Below are 20,311 nucleotides of genomic sequence, written 5' to 3' on the forward strand. Positions count from 1 at the left end.
CCAGGCTGGAGTGCAATGGCCTGATCTCGGCTCACTGCAACCTCCGCCTCCCGGGTTCAAGTGATTCTCCTGTCTCAGCCTCCGGAGCAGCTGGGATTACAGGCATGCGCCACCACACCCTGCTAATTTTTGTATTTTTAGTAGAGACGGGGTTTCACCATGTTGGACAGGCTGGTCTCGAACACCTGACTTCAGGTGATCCGCCCACCTCGGCCTCCCAAAGTGCTGGGATTTACAGGCGTGAGCCACCGCACCTGGCTGAGTTGTTTAATTTCTTGACCGTGTATGAGCACCTCGCAGTTCCAGAAGAGGGGAGAAGAGAACACACTGTGAGTGGTGTGAGTCATGAGACAGCCATGCGGCTGTGAATTGAGCCCTAGCGTCCTGACTCGCAGCTCAGCAACGTTACTGCTTTTCCGCCCTGCCTTTCTGGTGTTCTGTGCACTGGCTTATGTCGCTGAATGTGTGTACTCTGTAGAGTGCAACAGCACTAAACAGCAGGAGATTGCTTCGCAAGAAAGTCAAAAGCCAACAATCCCCTGTGGCCCTAGGCCAAGTTTCTATTCCCGGCCACTGCCCCGCCCTCGTGGTGGTTGGTGTAACCCGAGCCCCAGCCCCGCCCGAAGTAGGGGCCAGGCCCCTCCTACAGTCTTGGCTGTTTAAAACCAAACTAGGTTCTTCCCGATTGGTTCTGCTTCAAAACAAAGGGGAGGAGGAATACTCGCTTTGAGTATGCTTGCAGCCTTCGGGCAGCAAGCTGGTTTACGGGTTCGGGTCTCGTGTCGCAGCCACCGCGGTGCCTCCGGCTGTTAAAACCAGCCCCTGGACGGTGCCAGCCTGGTAATAAAGCAGTGACTACTATGTAAAGGTAGCATAGTCATCGCAACAATAACAGCCGTAATTTGGCTAATCACCATCCGCCTCCGCCCTAGCGTTAGCCCTGATTCACCCCAGCGGCACGCGGGCCATTGGGGAAGAAACTGAGGCAGAGGCGGAGCCAGCAGGCTGGCGGGACCAGTAGCCTCAGTTCTGCGGCTCTCGAGGTCCAAAACCTGTTGTCTAGGATCCGCGCTAAAGGGCCAAATCCCGGAGCGCCCACAAGGGTCGATTCTGATGTAAGCTCTTCGACGCTGGTGTCCTCGCCACCCAGGCTGCGAGGTTCTAAACTGCCCCCAAGCCCTAGAAAAAGACCACAGCGCGGGGACTGCAATCCAGACTACAGCTCCCTTAGGCCTTTGCGCGCCAAGGCGCGCTCCTTCCCCACGCCTCCGACGACTCCCGCGGCCACTTGCGCCGCGATGCCTCCTGGGAGTTGTAGGGCGGCGGCGTGTCATTTTGAGCGAATTTCCAGGCCTGGGGACTCTATATCCCGTGGTGCCCCGCGGCTGTTTCTGACGCGACCCGGAGGCCAAGGAGGTGGGGGGCGTAGCTTTTGCAGAGCCCCACCCCACTCTGCTCGGGCCGGCCGGACACGGCAGTGGCAGTAAGGGCGGCGGCGACGGCGACGGCGGCGGCTGCGGCCGCGGGAGGGGCCGGGCGGGGGGCTGGCGGCAGCGGCGGATGGACTCGCGGGTATCGGAGCTGTTCGGCGGCTGCTGCCGGCCCGGAGGGGGCCCGGCCGTGGGCGGAACCCTCAAGGCTAGGGGGGCCGGCAGCACCAGCGGCTGCGGGGGCCCAAAGGGAAAGAAGAAGAACGGAAGGAACAGAGGGGGCAAAGCCAACAATCCCCCGTACCTGCCCCCCGAGGTGAGCACTTGAGAAGTGGTGGGGCGGGAAGAAGCCACTCTTTCCGGCCCAGGACTCCAGGGAGGCGGGACCCAGATAATTAATCCCCCCTTCCGTTGTCGAGACCCCAGGGAGGAGGGGCATGGGAGGAGAACCCCTCTTTCCGGTCCCGGGACCCCAGAGAGGAAGGGCAGAGACTGGACTCAGGTGACAGGATCTCAGGGAGGAAGAGTGGAGAGGGAGGAAGAGTGGAGAGGGAGGACTCCCCCTTCTGATCTAGATTACCGCAGGAGAGAAGTAGAGAAAGGGGATCCCAGGAAGAGCACCCCAACCAACTGCGTGTGCCGCCATAGGGGAAGAGAGACTGCATCCTGGGACAAGAGGCAGACAGAGTAACCACCACTTCTTCTAAACTTGTTCCACATGGAGAAGGGGAGTACCCGGGAAAAGAGCAGTGTGTTCCTTACACACAGCCTAAGCCAGTGATTATCAAACTTGGCATGTATCGAATCTCCCGGATTGCTGGCCCCCAACACCCGGCCAATTTTTTTTTTTTTTTTTAGACGGAGTCTCACTCTGTTGCCCAGGCTGGAGTGCTGTAGCGCTGTCTCAGCTCACTGCAACCTCGGCCTCCTGGGTTCTCAAGCGATTCTCCTGCCTCAGCCTCCCGAGTAGCCGGGATTACAGGTGCCCGCCACGCCCAGATAATTTTTGTATTTTTAGTAGAGACGGGGTTTCACCATGTTGGCCAGGCTGGTCTCAAACTCCTGACCTCAGGTGATCCACCTGCCTCGGCCCCCCAAAGTGCTGGGATTGCAGGCGTGAGCCACCGTGCCCAGCCTAGAATTTATGATTCTTTCTTACTAGTGAGGAGGGGCCTGAGAATTTGCATTTCTTACAAGTTCCCCTGTGATGCTAATGCTGCTGGTCCCAGGACCTCACTTTGGGAACCATTGATCTGGGCCCTAGACTCTCATTCTTGCACCACATTTTTTGAAGCCACCCATCCCCAGAAAAATGATTAAAAGGTTTTTGGAAGGTTTTTATTGATGGGGAAAAAAATAATCTCCTTAACACACCTTGAGGTGGAGATTATGAGTGAAGACTTGTTAGGGCCTGGGAGCCAGAGAGCCTTGAAGGGATGGAATGATGACCGGAAAGGAAAAGGAAAAATAAAATATCCAGAGAGAGGGATAGAAAAATGCAGACTGGCCAAACAGGCAAATCCCATATCCCTTTGCACCTGGGAGAGGAAGGCTCAGATAACAGGGTGCTTCTGTGCTGTGCTACCCACTGGAACTAGAAGATACTGTGGGGTGGATTCAGGATTTCACCTCCACTGAGATTAGGCGGCAGGAGGTGAAGGCCATAGCAAGTCTGTCCACTTCATTACATTTTCTGAGTTTTTCTGTTCCTCTCAGCCCCAACTTTGGAGCTCTGCTCCTCTCTCACCTAGATCTTGGTCATCAGGCTTGTAGTGACCATTGCGGAGCTCACCCTTTGGCTCTGATCCAGAACCTCTTGCAGCCTCTTACTCTAGATGACATCAGCTGAGAGGGGCAGGCAGGGAGGAAGTGGTGTTTCCTAGACCAGTGACAAAGAAAGGTTTTAATAGCCTGGGCACAGAAGAGACATAGACTTCTGGGAAAAGCGGGTTTGAGGCCCTGGAGGTGGGGAGGAAGGGATGATCTTGCATCTAGGAAGAACGTGCTGCCAGTGATCAAAGAATGGATTGATTCAGGGTTCTGTGCCTGGCTTAAATGGGTGACTCCTTGTGTCCTTACAGGCTTTCCCTTCATAGAGGCCATGCTGGCGTTGAATAGAGCATCTTGCCTGCCACTGACCTTTAACAGGCACTTGCCTGAGCAAGTGCCAGTGGGGCTTCCTGCTTTCTCAAATTAGCTACCTGGACCCAGTGGGAGTTGAGGGGAAGTAGGGATTGGGTCTGGACAGTGTATGGTAACTGCTCACTGTTTCTTTTCAGGCTGAAGATGGAAACATTGAATATAAAGTGAGTCCTAGCCTGGGGAAAAGCAGGGGCTGGGGTAGGTTGTCCTTGCCAGCGTGAGATAATTTCTTTTTTCTTTCTTTCTATTTTTTGAGATGGAGTTTTGCTCTTGTTGCCCAGGCTGGAGTGCAGTGGTGCAATCTCAGATACTCCTGCCTCAGTCTCCTGAGTAGCTGGGATTACAGGCATGCGCCACCACGCCCGGCTAATTTTGTATTTTTAGTAGAGATGAGGTTTCTCCATGTTGGTCAGGCTGGTCTCGAACTCTTGACCTCAGGTGATCCACCAGCATGGGATAATTTCTCTGAGAGCCTTCCAACTTCATAGTCTATAGCAGTTTAAGGATATGATTCACGTTAAGGGCTCTGTACCTTGTTCTGTTGGAGGGGGATCAGGTATGAGTTTAAGTGGAAAGGGAAAGTCTTGGTCCTTACAGCAGAACAGGTGGGGACCATGTAGGTTTGGGAGGAACACCTCTGATTTCACCTCATGATACCCCACTTGCCCTAAGTTGAAGCTGGTGAATCCATCCCAGTACCGCTTTGAGCACCTGGTTACACAGATGAAGTGGCGACTCCAGGAGGGACGTGGTGAGGCTGTCTACCAGATTGGGGTAGAGGACAATGGGCTGCTGGTGGGGCTGGCTGAGGAGGAAATGCGAGCTTCACTCAAGACCCTGCACCGGATGGCAGAGAAGTATGCTTTCCCTTCCCCACCAGTTCTCCTTTATTTGACTTGGGAAGACCCATACATACCCAGTTACCTAGGGCCTGAGGGGCAAAGGTGGGACTTTCCTTCTCTTGACAAAGGGCTGAAGTGGGGAAGGTTAGTGTTTTGGTCCCCTCCTCACTGGACCTAGGCTGTTTAGATCCTTGAATTAAGATATATGTATTTGTTTTAAAGGGAATTGTGAATGAAGAATAAATTGGAGGGTGGTAGGAAGTGCGCTAAGGTATTGGGAGCTCTGTGGGAGGTGCAGGAAGTCTGTAGGTCCAGAGCAAGCCTGGAATAGGAGAAGGACAGGTGAGATATGGCATCTGTGGCCTTGCTGTGACAGGGTTGGGGCAGACATCACCGTTCTTCGAGAGCGAGAAGTGGATTATGATAGCGACATGCCCCGGAAGATCACCGAGGTGCTAGTACGAAAGGTCCCTGACAACCAACAGGTGAGCACACACCCATCCCTGTCCCTCATGTCCACACTGTGGAAGGGCCCTATGGTGGCAGGCTGACTCCTGGCCTGGGATCCTGGGGGCTTCCAGTTCATCACTTGCTCCCTAGGGAACGTCACTGCCCTTGACCCAGTCTTCAGTGAGAGGGGTGAGGGATTGGAGTCCTTATCTCTGGCAATTCATCCACAGTTCCTAGACCTCCGTGTGGCCGTCCTGGGGAATGTGGACTCAGGGAAGTCGACTCTGCTTGGAGTCCTGACCCAGGGAGAGCTGGACAATGGGCGGGGCCGGGCTCGGCTCAACCTTTTCCGCCACCTGCATGAGATTCAGTCTGGCCGAACCTCCAGCATCAGCTTCGAGATCCTGGGCTTTAACAGCAAGGGAGAGGTGCATGGGATCAGTGGGACCCAATGGGGCCAGACTCTGAGGATGGGATGGTAGTAGTGAAGGACATACGATGGGGGCAGAGTGTGGAGACTTTTTGAAATAGTATAGATGAATGCCCTGAGGGGACTGTGAACAAGCTCTGTCCCTCTTAGGAAATCATTGGGGAATCAACTGAATTAAATAAAAAATGGGGTCAGGATTAAGAGGCAGGGTCACCCAGGGAATGGTTTAGGTCCTGGCAACTCTGAAGGGGTTGGAAGGGCTGGCAGGGGGCACTGAGAGCCCTGGGCCCTGGGCCAGGTGGTGAATTACAGCGACTCACGGACGGCAGAAGAGATCTGTGAGAGCAGCTCCAAGATGATCACCTTCATCGACCTGGCAGGCCACCATAAGTACCTACACACCACCATCTTTGGCCTCACGTCATACTGCCCCGACTGCGCCCTGCTCCTCGTCAGTGCCAACACTGGGATTGGTACGAGGCATTAGGGCAGGGACAGGGCTGAAGGGGGGTGCTGACTCTCCTACCCTGGGCCTCAAATCTTGGAGACAGACCAATGCTTCTCTTCTTCCCTCTCCTCCCTTCTGCATTCTCACTCTTCTCTTCCGCTGCTTGCTGTCCTTCTGAGGCAGCTGGCACCACAAGGGAACATCTGGGGCTGGCCCTGGCCCTGAAAGTGCCCTTCTTCATCGTGGTCAGCAAGATCGACCTGTGTGCCAAGACCACAGTGGAGAGGACAGTACGACAGTTGGAGCGGGTCCTCAAGCAGCCTGGGTGCCACAAGGTCCCCATGCTAGTCACCTCTGAGGATGATGCCGTCACTGCTGCCCAGCAGTTTGCTCAGTCACCCAAGTAAGCCCACCTTACTGTAAAGCCCTGATCCACTAGGAAGGCTGCCACAGATCCCGGGGCCCAGGAGCATGATATCCCACTCTTCCAGGGCCAGACCAGTTCTGGCTTAGTTCTGTGGGTGTTTCAGCTTGGGATTGTGGAGGGACATCTTGCTAAAGGGCTTGACCCTCCCTACTAGTCAACCTGGAGCATTGCTGATGCCTGGGACCATGGGGATGAAGTGCTATACCAGGCATTTGCTGTTTCCCTTGGGCTCTGGGATGGGCTTCTTGTGTGACATTGCTCGATTGGCTCACAAGAACGCCCAGAGTTTCTGAGCCATTTGCAGACAGGAGAGAGGGGTCCCCAGCCAAGAGCAAAGCTCACCTTTCCATGTATGGGGATCTGGCCTCTGCCTCCTGTTTGGAGTGTCTTCATCTGTCCATTCTATGCTTCCCTCTACAGTGTCACCCCCATCTTCACATTGTCCAGTGTGTCTGGAGAGAGTCTGGACCTCCTCAAAGTCTTTCTGAATATTCTGCCGCCACTCACCAACAGCAAAGAGCAGGAGGAACTCATGCAGCAGCTGACAGAATTCCAGGTAGGTGACTGCCCAGCTAATAGGCTGGGAAACAGGGAGGGGCTGCTTCAGACTAAACCCAGAGTCTGTTTAGAGATTTTGGACCCACCAGCCCTACTTGGCAGGCCATTGATAGCATTTTCTTTGGCTTCAGGTAGATGAAATCTACACAGTACCAGAGGTGGGGACTGTTGTTGGAGGGACACTTTCCAGGTGAATTGTCTTGCTTGCTACCCTCCCCACTCAGCCCTCACCCGTATATTCAAAGACATTCTGGCCCAAAAGAGGAGACCCTGGAATTGAACAGAACCCATTTAAAGGACATGCTTATTTGCAGATTAGGGTTTCACTATCAGAAGAGCTGGAGAATGGTAGTCTGTTGGCTTTGGAGGGAAGAAACAGTATTGCTGCCTATTGGGAATCTCCAGGCCCCTGAGAGAGAAGTGTGGGTTTTGGGCTCCAGGAAAAAAACTAGAGTGTATTCAACTGATTTCATCTCACATAGGGAAATGAGAGACGTCACTTAAGACTCTTCTTTGCTTGCTTGCTTGCTTTTTTTTTTTTTTTTTTTTGAGACAGTCTCGCTCTGTTGCCCAGGGTGGAGTGCAGTGGCATGATCTCAGCTCACTGCAACCTCTGCCTCCTGGATTCCAGCAATTCTCCTGCCTCAGCCTCTCGAGTAGCTGGGATTACAGGTGCCTGCCACCATGCCCAGCTAATTTTTGTATTTTTAGTAGAGATGGGGTCGTCACGTTGGCCAGGCTGGTCTTGAACTCCTGACCTCAAGTGATCCACCCGCCTCGGCCTCCCAAAGTGCTGGGATTACAAGTGTGAGCCACTGCGCCTGGCCTAAGACTGCAAAGCAGAGAATGAAACTCAAGGGGATAACTTGCTCCTTCAGGGGTTAGGTGTTCAGTGTTAAACCAGCAAGTGCTTCTCTGTCCGCCATCACTGCTGGCCTTTTTTGAAATTAGTTTTCTGATTCTGAACTCTAGCAGTGATTCCCCCCTACATCCAAGTCAGAATTTAGGGTTCTTCTTCCCCACTTGAGGGACTCAACCCTAGAAGGGAAGGAATGCTCTGGGTGATCCTAATAGAGAAGTAGGTATGGGGACCTTGGCTGACACTGTGCCACCTGCCCTCTGGGCTGCAGTGGGATTTGCCGTGAGGGGGACCAGCTGGTGGTGGGCCCCACGGATGATGGCTGCTTCCTGGAACTGAGAGTATGCAGCATCCAGCGCAACCGCTCTGCCTGTCGTGTGCTGCGAGCTGGTCAGGCTGCTACATTGGCGCTTGGGGACTTTGACCGTGCCCTGCTTCGCAAGGTGAGGTGGGTGCATGGGTTGGGGAGGGAACACTAAGAGAAGTGCCTAGGAGACTGGCTACTGAATGAGCACCTACCTAAGGTGCTTCAGAGAAACTGAGAGAAAACACACTCTCTGACCCAAGAAGCTTCTGGTCTAGCTACAGAGACTATAAAAACAGCTTAGCATACTCATGAAGTGCAGATTACTAAATATGAATCACTATGTTACACTATTTTTAGTGCACACTATTTTTAGCGTTCAGGACCCTAAAAATGCAAAGCGTTAGATGGGCTAGAGGACGTAGGAGGTGGGTAAAGACTCATTCCCTCTGAGAGTTTTGATTATTGTCTTTTGAAGTCGAAGTGTTCAGAGTTGTGTAGAGGAAGAGGAAATTCAGGAGCTATAAAGGGTGTGGGATGGCTGGGTAGGGAGAGTCTGATGTTAGAGCTGCCCTTCCTGGGCCTGGGGTCTGTTCTTCCCCAGGGCATGGTGATGGTGAGCCCGGAGATGAATCCTACCATCTGCTCAGTGTTTGAGGCAGAGATAGTCTTACTGTTCCATGCCACCACCTTCCGACGAGGATTCCAGGTGACAGTACACGTGGGCAACGTACGTCAGACGGCAGTGGTGGAAAAGATCCATGCCAAGGTGAGAGGGACCTGGCCTTCCATTTCTCCAGAGGTCAGAAAAGAGGGAGGCCTGCCCCAGACTGGCAGAGAACTCCTTGATCCCACAATGGGAATAAAACCCCACTTAGGGTGGGTAGCGGCCTGATAGGCCTCTGGAGGGTGGAGAGCCACAGCTGGCATAGAATGGGACAGAAGGCACTGGCCAGGGGAGTGACCACTTATCTGCTGCAGGACAAACTGCGGACAGGCGAGAAGGCAGTGGTACGTTTCCGCTTCCTGAAGCACCCAGAGTACCTGAAGGTGGGCGCCAAACTGCTGTTCCGGGAGGGTGTCACCAAGGGCATCGGCCATGTCACTGATGTACAAGCCATTACTGCAGGAGAAGCCCAGGCCAACATGGGCTTTTGAATCCTTCAGGCAGGGACAGTTCTATTGCTGTCCCTACAATATATAAGGTGACTTCCGGCCATGCTGCCCCGCCATTGGCGGCTCTGTGTGTTAATAGGCTAGGGAGAGAGGGGTGCTGCCACTTGCTCCCTGCCAACTTTCTGGAGAGGTGCCAAACTTGGTGTGGCCATGAAAGGGCAGTCCTGAGGGAGAAGACAGGATTCAGGGCAGTGCTCAGAAGCTGTGTGCTCACCTGGTTGGCTCATCAAACCTGGCAACCCTGTGGCCTGTCTGCTGGAGCTGACTACATCCACTCATCAATTCCTCGGCCCCACTACTAAGACTGGGCATGTTTTGCTGGTGTGGTCTCTGCACTTCAGGAATTGTCACAACGGGGTGGCCCTCAAAAGCACTCCTTTTTCTATACCTCTTCTCAAGGCCATGTAAGTTGCCCATCTCTACCTGGCTGTGGACAAAAGGTTATCTGCTCTTGGCCATCTGGTGGTGGTGGCTCAGAGTCTGAAGAAATGGCACAGGGACAGTGAATGGTAGTGTTCCCACCCTGTGCTGAGGCCTGAGGCCTCTTCCTCAGCTTTATCTCCCTTTCACTCAAGGGCCATTTCCCCAATCTCTATCTCCCTCACCCTCTCCCGGCTCATAGGCCCCACAGGTGCTATTTGTTGTGCTGGCCCAGGTGTGGGGCTACCAAGCAAAGGCTTGGCATATACCAAAGGCCAGCTGCATGCCCATCAGTCTGGTCCTTTTCCTCTGTGGTCATGTTGGCTTTCATGCTGGATCAAATGTTTTACTTTCCCAGACTGGTGGCATCTGAGTTCCCCATCCTACCACTCTCACCCCACCTTCCTGCCCCACCTAAACCCTCTTGTTTTAGTAATCTGTAGTGACTGTTCCCTTCCCTCTGTTGCAGGGAACCAGGAGGAAAGGGAAAGATGTTGCCATATTTCCTACTCTTTAGGCATGGACTCTCCTTTCCCTTTGTTAGTGTCCTGGGTTCCCATGGACTCAGGGATTTGTTGGCTGAGGTTTCTCTGCGCATATATATATATATATATACATATGTATATATATTTAAATACACATATATATTGTACAGAATAAAAATGTTTTATTGAATACAGTGTGCTTATGCGTTAGCTACAGGCTCAGCTTCCTTCCAAGGCTAGATACCTCTCCAGGATTAGAGACAAGTAAAACCCCAACATTGCTGAGCCCTGAATGTGGAAAGAACCCAGCTGGTATCTCATTCACCATTCTTTTTCTCTCCTTCACATAGGTTCAGAGTTCCAGTATTGTAACCAAGTATTGTGGCCTGTTTTCTGTAGTTCAAGTGAGCAGAGTACTGAGGCCTTTCACGTGAAATAGATAGCTACCGTGTATTTGAAGAGTTGGCCACTTGATGGTCAGAATAGTAAGGAGCCCACTTCTGTGCCCTGTCAGAGATACAGTGCCAGCTACTTAGAGTAGAATTTAGAGACAAAAGGTAATCTGGTCCTATACTTTCCAAGTTTATGTAGCCTAAATTACTCTTGGAACAATGAGGGCCACTTGACCAAACCTTAGTCCCTGTTCCTGTTTCCATGTTCAGACTACTTGATTTTGACATGGGTAAAGAGGGGCCAAAGTCAACTGTAAATAGAAACTGCATTTTGAGGAGACCCTGGAAAAGAAGTATGTGACCCAAAGTCCTATGTGGCATTCTGCCTCTAGAGTATTAAAGTGATAGCTTCCCTACCACTCAGGCTCAGTTTTACAAAATATAACTGGTTTAACTTGCTACTAAGAAGCCTGTAGTTGAACAACTTCCTCCTGTTTAGGGGCTAAGCTGTTTACTTCCTCTGTATAGCTGCTGACAGAGATGAAAGCTTTGTCTACAGTTTACTTATCTTTTGCCTGTATTATAAAGGAAATTTTAGAAAATCATATTTCAATACTTAATAAGACACCTCCAGAAACCAGTAAGCCTCTCTGCAACATTAATGAAACATTTAGGGGGATAAAAAGTATATAAAGCAGACTCCCAAGGAGTTTATACATGTTTATGGTCCCAATTGTGGTAATCAGATCTAAAATTCTTCACTATATACATTCATCCAATGAATATCAGCGCCTATTATGGGCAAAGCACTATGAAGAATCCTTGCCTTTAAGAAGGTACATATCTAGTTAGGGGGAAAAGGCCATGTATACAGTGAATGTAGTCTTTTTTTTTTTTTTTTTTTTTGAGACAGGGTCTCAGATGGTCACCCAGGCTGGAGTGCAGTGGCACAATCATGGCTTATTGCAGCCTCGAACTCCCAGATAGGTGATCTTCCCATCTCAGCCTCCTGAGTAGCTAGGACTACAGGCATAAACCACTGTCTTTGTATTTTTTGTAAAGACTTGTTTTGCCATGTTGCTTCGGCCAGTCTTGAACTCCAGGGTTCCAGTAGTCCACCCACCTCAGCCTCCCAAAGTGTTAGGATTACAGGCGTGAGCTGCCGTGACTGGCTAAATACTGTCTTTTATTAGATATTCAGGTATCATAAAAGCAGAAAATATTTTTGAAGAAAAAAATTCCTGGTAGATCCAGTGGTTTTCAAATCTTCCTCATCTCTTCAAACTAAATATAGAACCCCCCCCCCCAATTGATAAATAAGATAAAAAGAAGTTGAGGCCGGCCCAGTAGCTCACACCTATAATCCCAGCACTTTGGGAGGCCAAGGCAGGTGGATCACTTAAGATCAAGAGTTCAAAACCAGCCTGGCCAACATGGCGAAAACCCATCTCTACTAAAAATACAAAAATTAGCCAGGCGTAATGATGCATGCCTGTAATCCCAGCTACTCAGGAGGCTGATGCAGGAGAATCGCTTGAACCTGGGAGGCGGAGGTTGCAGTGAGCTGAGATTATGCCATTGCATTCCAGCCTGGGCGACAAGAGGGAAACTCCATCACATAAAAAAAGTAGAAGTGGCCGGGCGCGGTGGCTCAAGCCTGTAATCCCAGCACTTTGGGAGGCTGAGGCGGGCGGATCATGAGGTCAGGAGATCGAGACCATCCTGGCTAACCCGGTGAAACCCCGTCTCTACTAAAAAATACAAAAAACTAGCTGGGCGAGGTGGCGGGCGCCTGTAGTCCCAGCTACTAGGGAGGCTGAGGCAGGAGAATGGTGTAAACCCGGGAGGCGGAGCTTGCAGTGAGCTGAGATCCGGCCACTGCACTCCAGCCTGGGCGACAGAGCAAGACTCCGTCTCAAAAAAAAAAAAAAAAGTTTGGGTATATGTATGGGAGGGATGTGTACACCATTCTCTGGGCCCACTTCACCCAGCACCACCTACTTCAGTTCTTCTTCAGTTGAGTTCCCTGTGTAATTCAAGTTTCCCCTATCATAATGGAAAAGCCAAAAGAGCTGACTTTTCACACACAAGAAAGGAGAATAAGAAGACAGTACTATAGGCCGGTCATGGTGGCTCATGCCTGTAATCCCAGCACTTTGGGAGGCAGAGGTGGGTGGATCATGAGGTTGAGATCGAAACTAGCCTGACCAACATGGTGAAACCCTGTCTCTACTAAAAATACAAAAATTAACTGGGCTTTGATGGTGCTTGCCTGGAGTCCCAGCTATTCAGGAAGCTGAGACAGGAGAATCTCTTGAACCTGGGAGGCGGAGGTTGCAGTGAGCCGAGATTGCACTACTGCACTCCAGCCTGGTGACAGAGCAAGACTCCATCTCAAAAAAAAAATAGTAGTATAAACATGGGCAAGCACAAAAAGCTACATAACTAATTTTAAACCCTAAACTAAATATTTATACTCCAGTGGGAAAGATGAACAAGCCAGTAACCTTAATGGCTGAAGCACTTAACTCTTAAATTTGTACTTAAGGGCTTAAGAAAATGTCCTCTACACACCTGGTCATTAGTATCTTTTTGATCAGCATTTCTCAAACTTTAAGATACACATTGGGAAATTTTTTTGTTTTTTTTGAGACAGAGTCTTGCTCTGTTGCCAGGCTGGAGTGCAGCGGCACAATCTCGGTTCACTGCAAGCTCCACCTCCCAGGTTCAAGCAATTCTCCTGCCTCAGCCTCCAGAGTAGCTGGGATTACAGGTGCACACCAGCACGCCCAGTTATATTTTTAGTAGAGACGGGGTTTCACCATGTTGGCCAGGATGGTCTTAATCTCTTGACCTCGTGATCTGCCCGCTTGAGCCTCCCAAAGTGCTGGGATTATAGGAATGAGCCACCGAGCCTGCCTCACTCTGGGAAATCTTGTTAATAGATTAAGTGGGAGTAGTGGTGAGGCTGAGACTGTTTCTAGCAAGTTCCCTGGTGATACTGAGGCTGCTGTTCCTCAAATCATACTTGGGAGTAGCAATGTTCTAGAGATGATCTAGAGTTTTTTTTTTGTTTGTTTTTTTGTTTTGAGACAGTTACTCTGTCACCCAGGCTGGAATGCAGTGGCAATCTTGGTTCACTGCAACCTCTGCCTCCCAGGTTCAAGTGATTCTCCTGCCTCAGCTTCCCGAGTAGCTGGGATTACAGGCACCTGCCACCACGCCTGGCTAATTTTTGTATTTTTAGTAGATACGGGTCTCGCCATGTTGGCCAGGCTGGTCTTGAACTCCTGACTTCACGTGGTCCACCTGCCTTGGTCTCCCAAAGTGCTGGGATAACAGGCATAAACCACCGTGCCCAGCAAGATTTGATTATGACTTATCTAAACAGAGTTCCTGAAATGGTCAAGTAGCAATCTAATTCTACATTAGAACAAAATGCAAGAGATAGGCCAATGGTTAGAACTGAGGGTATAATAGGGTTTACCTGTATGAAATTCACTGTTTACTAAGTCGCTTTTGTGTAGAGAGAGACCTGCCCTAGTTACCGTATCACTTTTAGGGTTTCAAGGCTTCACCTCACATTCTCCAGCTGAAAACATGTAAATCTGGTCAATGTACTATCTGAACTGCCCATCACAGAGCTACAAAGTTTTTCTTTTTTTTTTGAGACAGTCGTTCACTCTGTCACCCTGGCTGGAGTGCAGTGGCGTGATCTCAACTCACTGCAACCTCCACCTTCCAGGTTCAAACGATTCTCCTGCCTCAGTCTCCCGAATAGCTGGGATTACAGGCGCCTGCCATGACCAGCTAATTTTTTTTAGTAGAGACGGGGTTTCGCCACCTTGCCTAGGCTGGTCTCGAACTCCTGAGCTCTTGCAATCCACCCGCCTCAGCCTCCCTAAATGCTGGGATTATAGGCATGAGGAACCACACCCAGCCTAGAGAGCTTTTCTTAAAATCCCTTTTTTTTCGGGGGCCCGGATCGGTGGCTAACATTTGTAATCCCAGCAACTTTGGGAGGCCAAGGCAGGCAGATCATGAGGTCAAGCAATCAAGACCATCCTGGCTAACATGGTGAAACCTCATCTCTATTAAAAATACAAAAATTAGCTGAGCATGGTAGCATGCACCTATAGTCCCAGCTACTTGGGAGGGTGAGGCAGGAAAATTGCTTGAACCCAGGAGGCGGAGGTTGCGGTGAGCTGAGATCACACCACTGCATTCCAGCCTGACGACAGAGGGAGACTCCGTCTCAAAAAAAAAAAAAAAAAATTCCCTTTTTATTTTTAACTATGCAAGTCTCATTACATTTATAACCCTTTTTTAAACTTGGTCCCTTTTCTGTGGCAACTTTATGTTTGTTCTTGTTTTTGTTTGAGGCGGAGTCTCGCTCTGTTGCCCAGGCTGGAGTGTGGTCGGTGGCGCAATCTCAGTTCACTCCAACCTCCGCCTCCCAGGTTCAAGCGATTCTCCTGCTTCAGCCTCCTGAGTAGCTGGGATTACAGGTGTGCGCCACCATGCCCGGCTAATTTTTTTTGTAATTTTAGTAGAGATGGGGTTTTACCATGTTGGTCAGGCTGGTCTCAAACTCCTGATCTTGTGATCTCCCTGCCTCAGGCTCCCAAAGTGCTGGCATTACAGGCATGAGCCTGTATTTTTTATTTTTTGAGATGAAGTCTTGCGCTGTTGCCCAGGTTAGAACACAGTAGCATGATCTCAGCTCGCTGCAACCTCTGCCTCCAGGGTTAAAGCAATTCTCCTGCCTCAGCCTCTGAGTAGCTGGAATTACAGGTGCCCAGAACATGCCTGGCTAATTTTTCTATTTTTAGTAGAGACAGGGTTTTGCCATGTTGGCCAGGCTGGTCTTGAACTCCTGACCTCAGGTGATCCATCTGCCTTGGCCTCACAGAGTGTTGGGATTACAGGCGTGAGCCATTGTACCCAGCCAAGTTATATAATTTGAATACATTGTTATTAATCTGCAATAATCTGTAAGGTATTATCTCCATTTTACAGATGAGAAAGTGAAGAAAATGACCTGTTCAAGGCCCTCATTGTAATAAGCAGAGCTAAGTTTGCAACCAGGTCTCTTAGACTCCAAGGCCCACACTTTACTATATGACACTGCCTCCCTAAATGCTAAAGATTAAAAACTCAATGGTAGGATGAATTTTTACATCTCTATCAGCAGTGGGATTAGAATCCACACCTGTGAAGAGATGGGACTGTTAACTCGGCACCTAAATGGATTATTTTTTGTATTAAAAATTTCATAATTCTTCTTCTCAGGGAAATCTGTAAAGATAAAATATTAAAGATCTGTAGAGATAAAAAATATTAAATCGTAAAAGCAAGCCTGAGGGCAGCACTAATGTGTTAATGGCTTAAAAAATGATTCCAATGTTTGCATGCCCTCAGGCCTGGGGCGTTTATTAGTGCAGGCCAAAGGGCTCTTGGGATTTCTTTTGCCTTGATGAGATACGGTAGAAACAACCTGAGGGTTTGAAGAGTGGGGCTGCAAGAAGGATTTCTGCAACTCCAATGCAAAATGATAGTCCATGTGTTCAGGCATATCCCATACTGGTACCAGGGAGCCACACTTCTCACAGGGCACTTGGTCCTCAGCAGCTAGAATACTTGGAGTTGGGGTTGCTTTCTGAGTCACCTCCAGCGCAGATTTGGAAGCTGAAGAAGCATGCATGCTTTGGCTGTTGTGTGCCAAATCCATCTCTGCAGGAGTTGCTTTAGAGGATTCTAGCTTCAATACCCCTTCACAAACAGGGACACAGCCTGGATACTCTGTTGGTAAAGAGTTTGGTAATGCCATACAGTTGGACCATGGATTTTGTGGGGGGAAAGAAACTGAAGAATTACTAAGCTGTTTCTGCTTTAGAAGCAAACTTTTCTGCTTAAAGAAGGGCTCAGTTCCTGTAGTTTGACTGGTTTGAAAAGGTAATGAGGGCTTGGACGGCGAATTGATAGTGGGAGCCTGAGTGGGAGCAGTAAGAGATGAAAGTGAAGCTTCTTTAACTTTCTGCCTTTCTGCAGCTTTTTGGAAGAATGATTCCAGAGACGTGGTTGCTTTCTTAGTGGCTGTCGCCACTGGGCCACTTCCCTCGGTCTTAGCTTCTAAGCTGGTAACTGGCACCTTTAGCAGAGAACTTGGGTCACTGCTCAAGAAGCTGGTGATGTCTGTGCAAGATGAAGGGGCAGAGGCAGAAAATTTTGTAGCACAGAGGAAAAGCATTGTGAGAGGAGGAGACCTATACAGAAAGTAAAGAAATAAGATGATTAGCAATTTAGAATATTAAAATAGTGACCTATTGCTAAGTCCATGAATTGTATCTCTTTTACTTCACCATAGAACAGATTTAATCCATAGATGACTAGGATTCTGGTTCTGCCACCGAAATTGTTCTTTACTGCAGTGGTTCTCAAACGTTAATGTGTATCAGAGATTAACAGACCTGGGATGACAGAGAATTTAATTTCCTAGGTGATGCTGATGTTATGTCTCAAGAACCACTAATTTAGTAACCACTCACCTCCCGACAGCCAGAAATTATTGTTTTTTATAAGGTACCGCTGGAAAGCTGCTGTAATTCAGGATTGGGGCAAGAAATTTTATTCAGGACAACAAAAAGCTTTAGAATATTTAGACTAGAAAGACTTGAAAAAATCCTCTTAGCCATTATCCCGTTTTTAAACAGGGCACTACCTAACCCTGACTGACTTACCACTCTGGAATTTCTAGAGAATGAAATTCCACAACTGCTTTTCGTTACTAGTCCCAATTTCAGAAACATTTTAAGAAATTCTTGTCATAGCTGGGCGTGGTGGCTCACGCCTGTAATTCCAGCACTTTGGGAGGCCAAGGTGGGTAGGTCATGAGGTCAGGAGTACGAGACCAGCCTGGCCAACATGGTGAAACTCCATCTCTACTAAAATACAAAAATTAGCTGGGTGTGGTGGCACGCGCCTGTAATCCCAGCTACTTGGGAGGCTGAGGCAGAAGAATTGCTTGAACCTAGGAGGCGGAGGTTGCAGTGAGCGAAGATCACGCCACTGCACTCCAGCCTAGGCGACAGAGCCAGACTGTCTCAAAAAAAAAAAAACAAATTTTTGTCATAAAGTTCCTTATTGTGTCTAATCACTCAAATTTTCACATGAGCTGAATTTCAGAAGATGAAACATGCTTTTATGTACAGATTAGTCCTTCAATGAGGTAAAAGGTAAATGTCATTTTAAAGTTACTAAAGTATCGGCTGGGCGCAGTGGCTTACGCCTGTAATCCCAGCACTTTGGGAGTCCGAGGTGGGTGGATCACCTGAGGTCAGGAGTTTGAGACCAGCCTGGCCAACATGGAGAAACCCTGTCTCTACTAAAAGTACAAAACTTAGCTAGGTGTGGTGGCGGGCATCTGTAATCCCAGCTACTCAGAAGACTGAGGCAGGATAATTGTTTGAACCCAGGAGGCAGAGATTGCAGTGAGCCGAGATCGCACCACTGCACTCCAGCCTGGGCAACAAGAGCGAGAGTCTGTCTCAAAAAAAAAAAAAAAAAAAAGTATCCCACTATCCTCAGGTGTCATGCTTTGGGACAGTCTTATAATCAGATAATTTTTATGCTTCCCTGTGCATCACGGAGTTTCACACGGTTAGTGAGTAGTATTCGTTGTAGTTTGTCAATTTATAACTTTTCAGATAAGGTTTCATGTGTACATTAGTACCATGGTTGTTATTTGGTATTATAAAACTTCAGTATTTGAAAATAAATATATCAGGAAGTATTAAGTAAATTATTCTAAGAACAAAGACTTTATGTATGTATTTATTTTTGTTGTTGTTGTTGGAGACGGAGTTTCGCTCTTGTTGCCCAGGCTGGAGTGCAATGGCGCGATCTGGGCTCACTGCAACCTCCACCTCCCGGGTTCAAGCAATTCTTCTGCCTCAGCCTCCCAAGTAGCTGGGATTACAGGCACCCACCACCATGCCTGGCTAATTTTTGTATTTTTAGTAGAGACAGGGTTTCACCATGTTGGCCGGGCTGGTCCTGAACTCCTGACCTCAGGTGATCTGCCTGCCTCGGCCTCTGAAAGTGCTGGGATTACAGGCGTGAGCCACCGTGCCTGGCCCTATGAACAAAGACTAAGAGACTCCACCATATTATAGGTCTGTACATATAATTGTACTGCCAATATATTTAGATAAGTAATAACTTAAGTGATTAAACTTTGATTTTATTTTGTATAATCTCCAATATACATCTGTGAGCAACCGACTTATCTTTCTCTCATAATTATATTTCTATTGTGAATTTGGAATACTTTAAAAAAAGTAAGGGCTTTATTAAATATGTAATTAAAGGATTCCAATCCTGAAAATCATTAATATCTGGACAGAAAATGAAGATGCTCCAAAAAGAGGCTTATATTTCATGACCAACAGAAGGGAAGTTTACTAATGAATATGACATTCGGTATAATAGCAGTGGAGCTTCTAACTGAGTTGGGATGTCAGATAGAGATTATCAGTGAACACAGGTCACCTTTATAATCAAGAAAGATGCTTTTAAGATAGAACAATCAAGTAGTTTGAAGTTCCCAAATGTATCCGTGAAATTTGAGCCCTGTTCTCCAAGTGCAACTGATCATTTCCCTGACCAAGCCAATACAGGGTAAGGGTCTAACCTTCTCCTGGGAACTGGAATGTATCAGCTGTAGGCAAAGGATCTGTGCTGAGCTATCTTGTTTCTGAGGTTGGTACTGTATTTTCTCCCAGAGTAACAGGTACTGGTAGTCTGAGTCAGAGTCTATCCCAGATGGAAGAGCTCAGATGCCTACTACTTTTAGAGCAAAGACAGGGCATAAGTCTCTTTGGAGAAGATGAGCTAGAAAAGAACTCACCATTCTGTCTGGATTCCAGAAGTATTACAGTTCTTGATGACAGTAAATGCATCATGGCTCATCTTGTGAGCATCATAGCGGGTAAGGGCACAGCAGCGGCGCAGGCTGCTGAGGCGTTTGTCTCCTTGTACACGAATGCTCACAGCCAGCTGGGTGGCTACCCTGTCATTCTGTGGGTGGGAAGGGATGGAGACCAGAAATAAAGTTATGAAGAGTATCTGAATTCTAGGTACTGAACTGCAGGAGAGGAAATTAAAAGAACCAGGTGACAATGGTTTGGAAACAGTAGTTTCAAAGTCAAGAATAAAGGTAAACTGAGTTCTGCAAAGAGTAAAGATAAAATATAAAAAAGAGAAAGAGGCCAGGCATGGTGGCTCCCGCCTGTAATCCCAGCACCTAGGGAGGCTGAGGCGGGTGGATCACCTGAAGTCAGGAGTTCGAGTCTAGCCTGGCCAACATGGCGAAACTCCATCTCTACTGAAAAATACAAAAAACTAGCCAGTCGTGGTGGCAGGCGCCTATAATCCCAGCTACTTGGGAGGCTGAGACAGGAGAATTGCTTGAACCTGGGAGGCCGAGGTTGCAGTGAGCCAAGATGGCGCCATTGCACTCCAGCCTGGACGACAGAGCAAGACTCTGTCTCAAAAAAAAAAAAAAAAAAAAAAAAAAAAAAGAATCTATATGTAACAGAATGCATTTTCTGAATAGAAATCTGATTATATGGTTCCACAAAAAAATGTTTATGCTATTTCTGGGTGTAAAAAGTAACTGAAGAAGACATAATTTGGATTATGGAACATCGGAGTATCTGGGATATTTTGACAGATGATGGGAACAGGACAGAACGAATGAAAATGGGACTCACCTGAATGTTTTACATGGTGTCTAAGCAGAACAATTATAACAAATATCTACAATACTAGATACTATTTTGTGACTGAAGGAAGGTTTCAGGTAAGTAATTGAAAGCAAAGTGGAACTAGCCTTCAAGTCCTATCTTTTTTCCTGCCCTGGGGCTCTTATGGTAAACAAACATTCAC

General features: G+C 48.5%; 2 protein-coding genes across 3 annotated transcripts in view; one reads left to right on the top strand and one right to left on the bottom strand.

Moving 5' to 3' along the window:
- Positions 1-1,449: 1,449 nt before the first annotated feature.
- Positions 1,450-10,082, top strand: GTPBP2 (GTP binding protein 2). 2 transcript variants are annotated; one of them, NM_001266862.2, is made up of 12 exons: positions 1,559-1,746; positions 3,710-3,736; positions 4,245-4,429; positions 4,791-4,899; positions 5,095-5,292; positions 5,593-5,767; positions 5,926-6,145; positions 6,590-6,725; positions 6,859-6,917; positions 7,858-8,029; positions 8,495-8,659; positions 8,872-10,082. In NM_001266862.2, exons 1-12 carry the CDS (start codon positions 1,561-1,563, stop codon positions 9,046-9,048), a joined length of 1,809 nt encoding a protein of 602 aa, NP_001253791.1. In that variant the 5' UTR covers positions 1,559-1,560; the 3' UTR covers positions 9,049-10,082. The 2 variants fall into 2 exon arrangements, with proteins under 2 accessions (XP_077854653.1, NP_001253791.1); XM_077998527.1 differs by lacking the exons at positions 6,859-6,917; positions 7,858-8,029 and having other exon boundaries at positions 1,450-1,746; positions 8,872-9,189.
- Positions 10,083-15,180: 5,098 nt separating this feature from the next.
- The window catches only part of POLH (DNA polymerase eta), a 38,192-nt gene continuing 33,061 nt past the window's right edge, over positions 15,181-20,311 (bottom strand). Inside the window, exons 10-11 of the mRNA XM_015136432.3 lie at positions 19,272-19,441; positions 15,181-16,629 (exon numbers count right to left, since the gene is read on the bottom strand). Of these exons, the coding sequence (XP_014991918.3) occupies positions 15,735-16,629; positions 19,272-19,441 (1,065 nt within the window). The 3' untranslated portion in view covers positions 15,181-15,734. The remainder of the gene's footprint in view (positions 16,630-19,271; positions 19,442-20,311) is intronic.

Source organism: Macaca mulatta, chromosome 4 (genome assembly GCF_049350105.2).
Source record: "Macaca mulatta isolate MMU2019108-1 chromosome 4, T2T-MMU8v2.0, whole genome shotgun sequence".
Lineage (NCBI taxonomy): Eukaryota > Metazoa > Chordata > Mammalia > Primates > Cercopithecidae > Macaca > Macaca mulatta.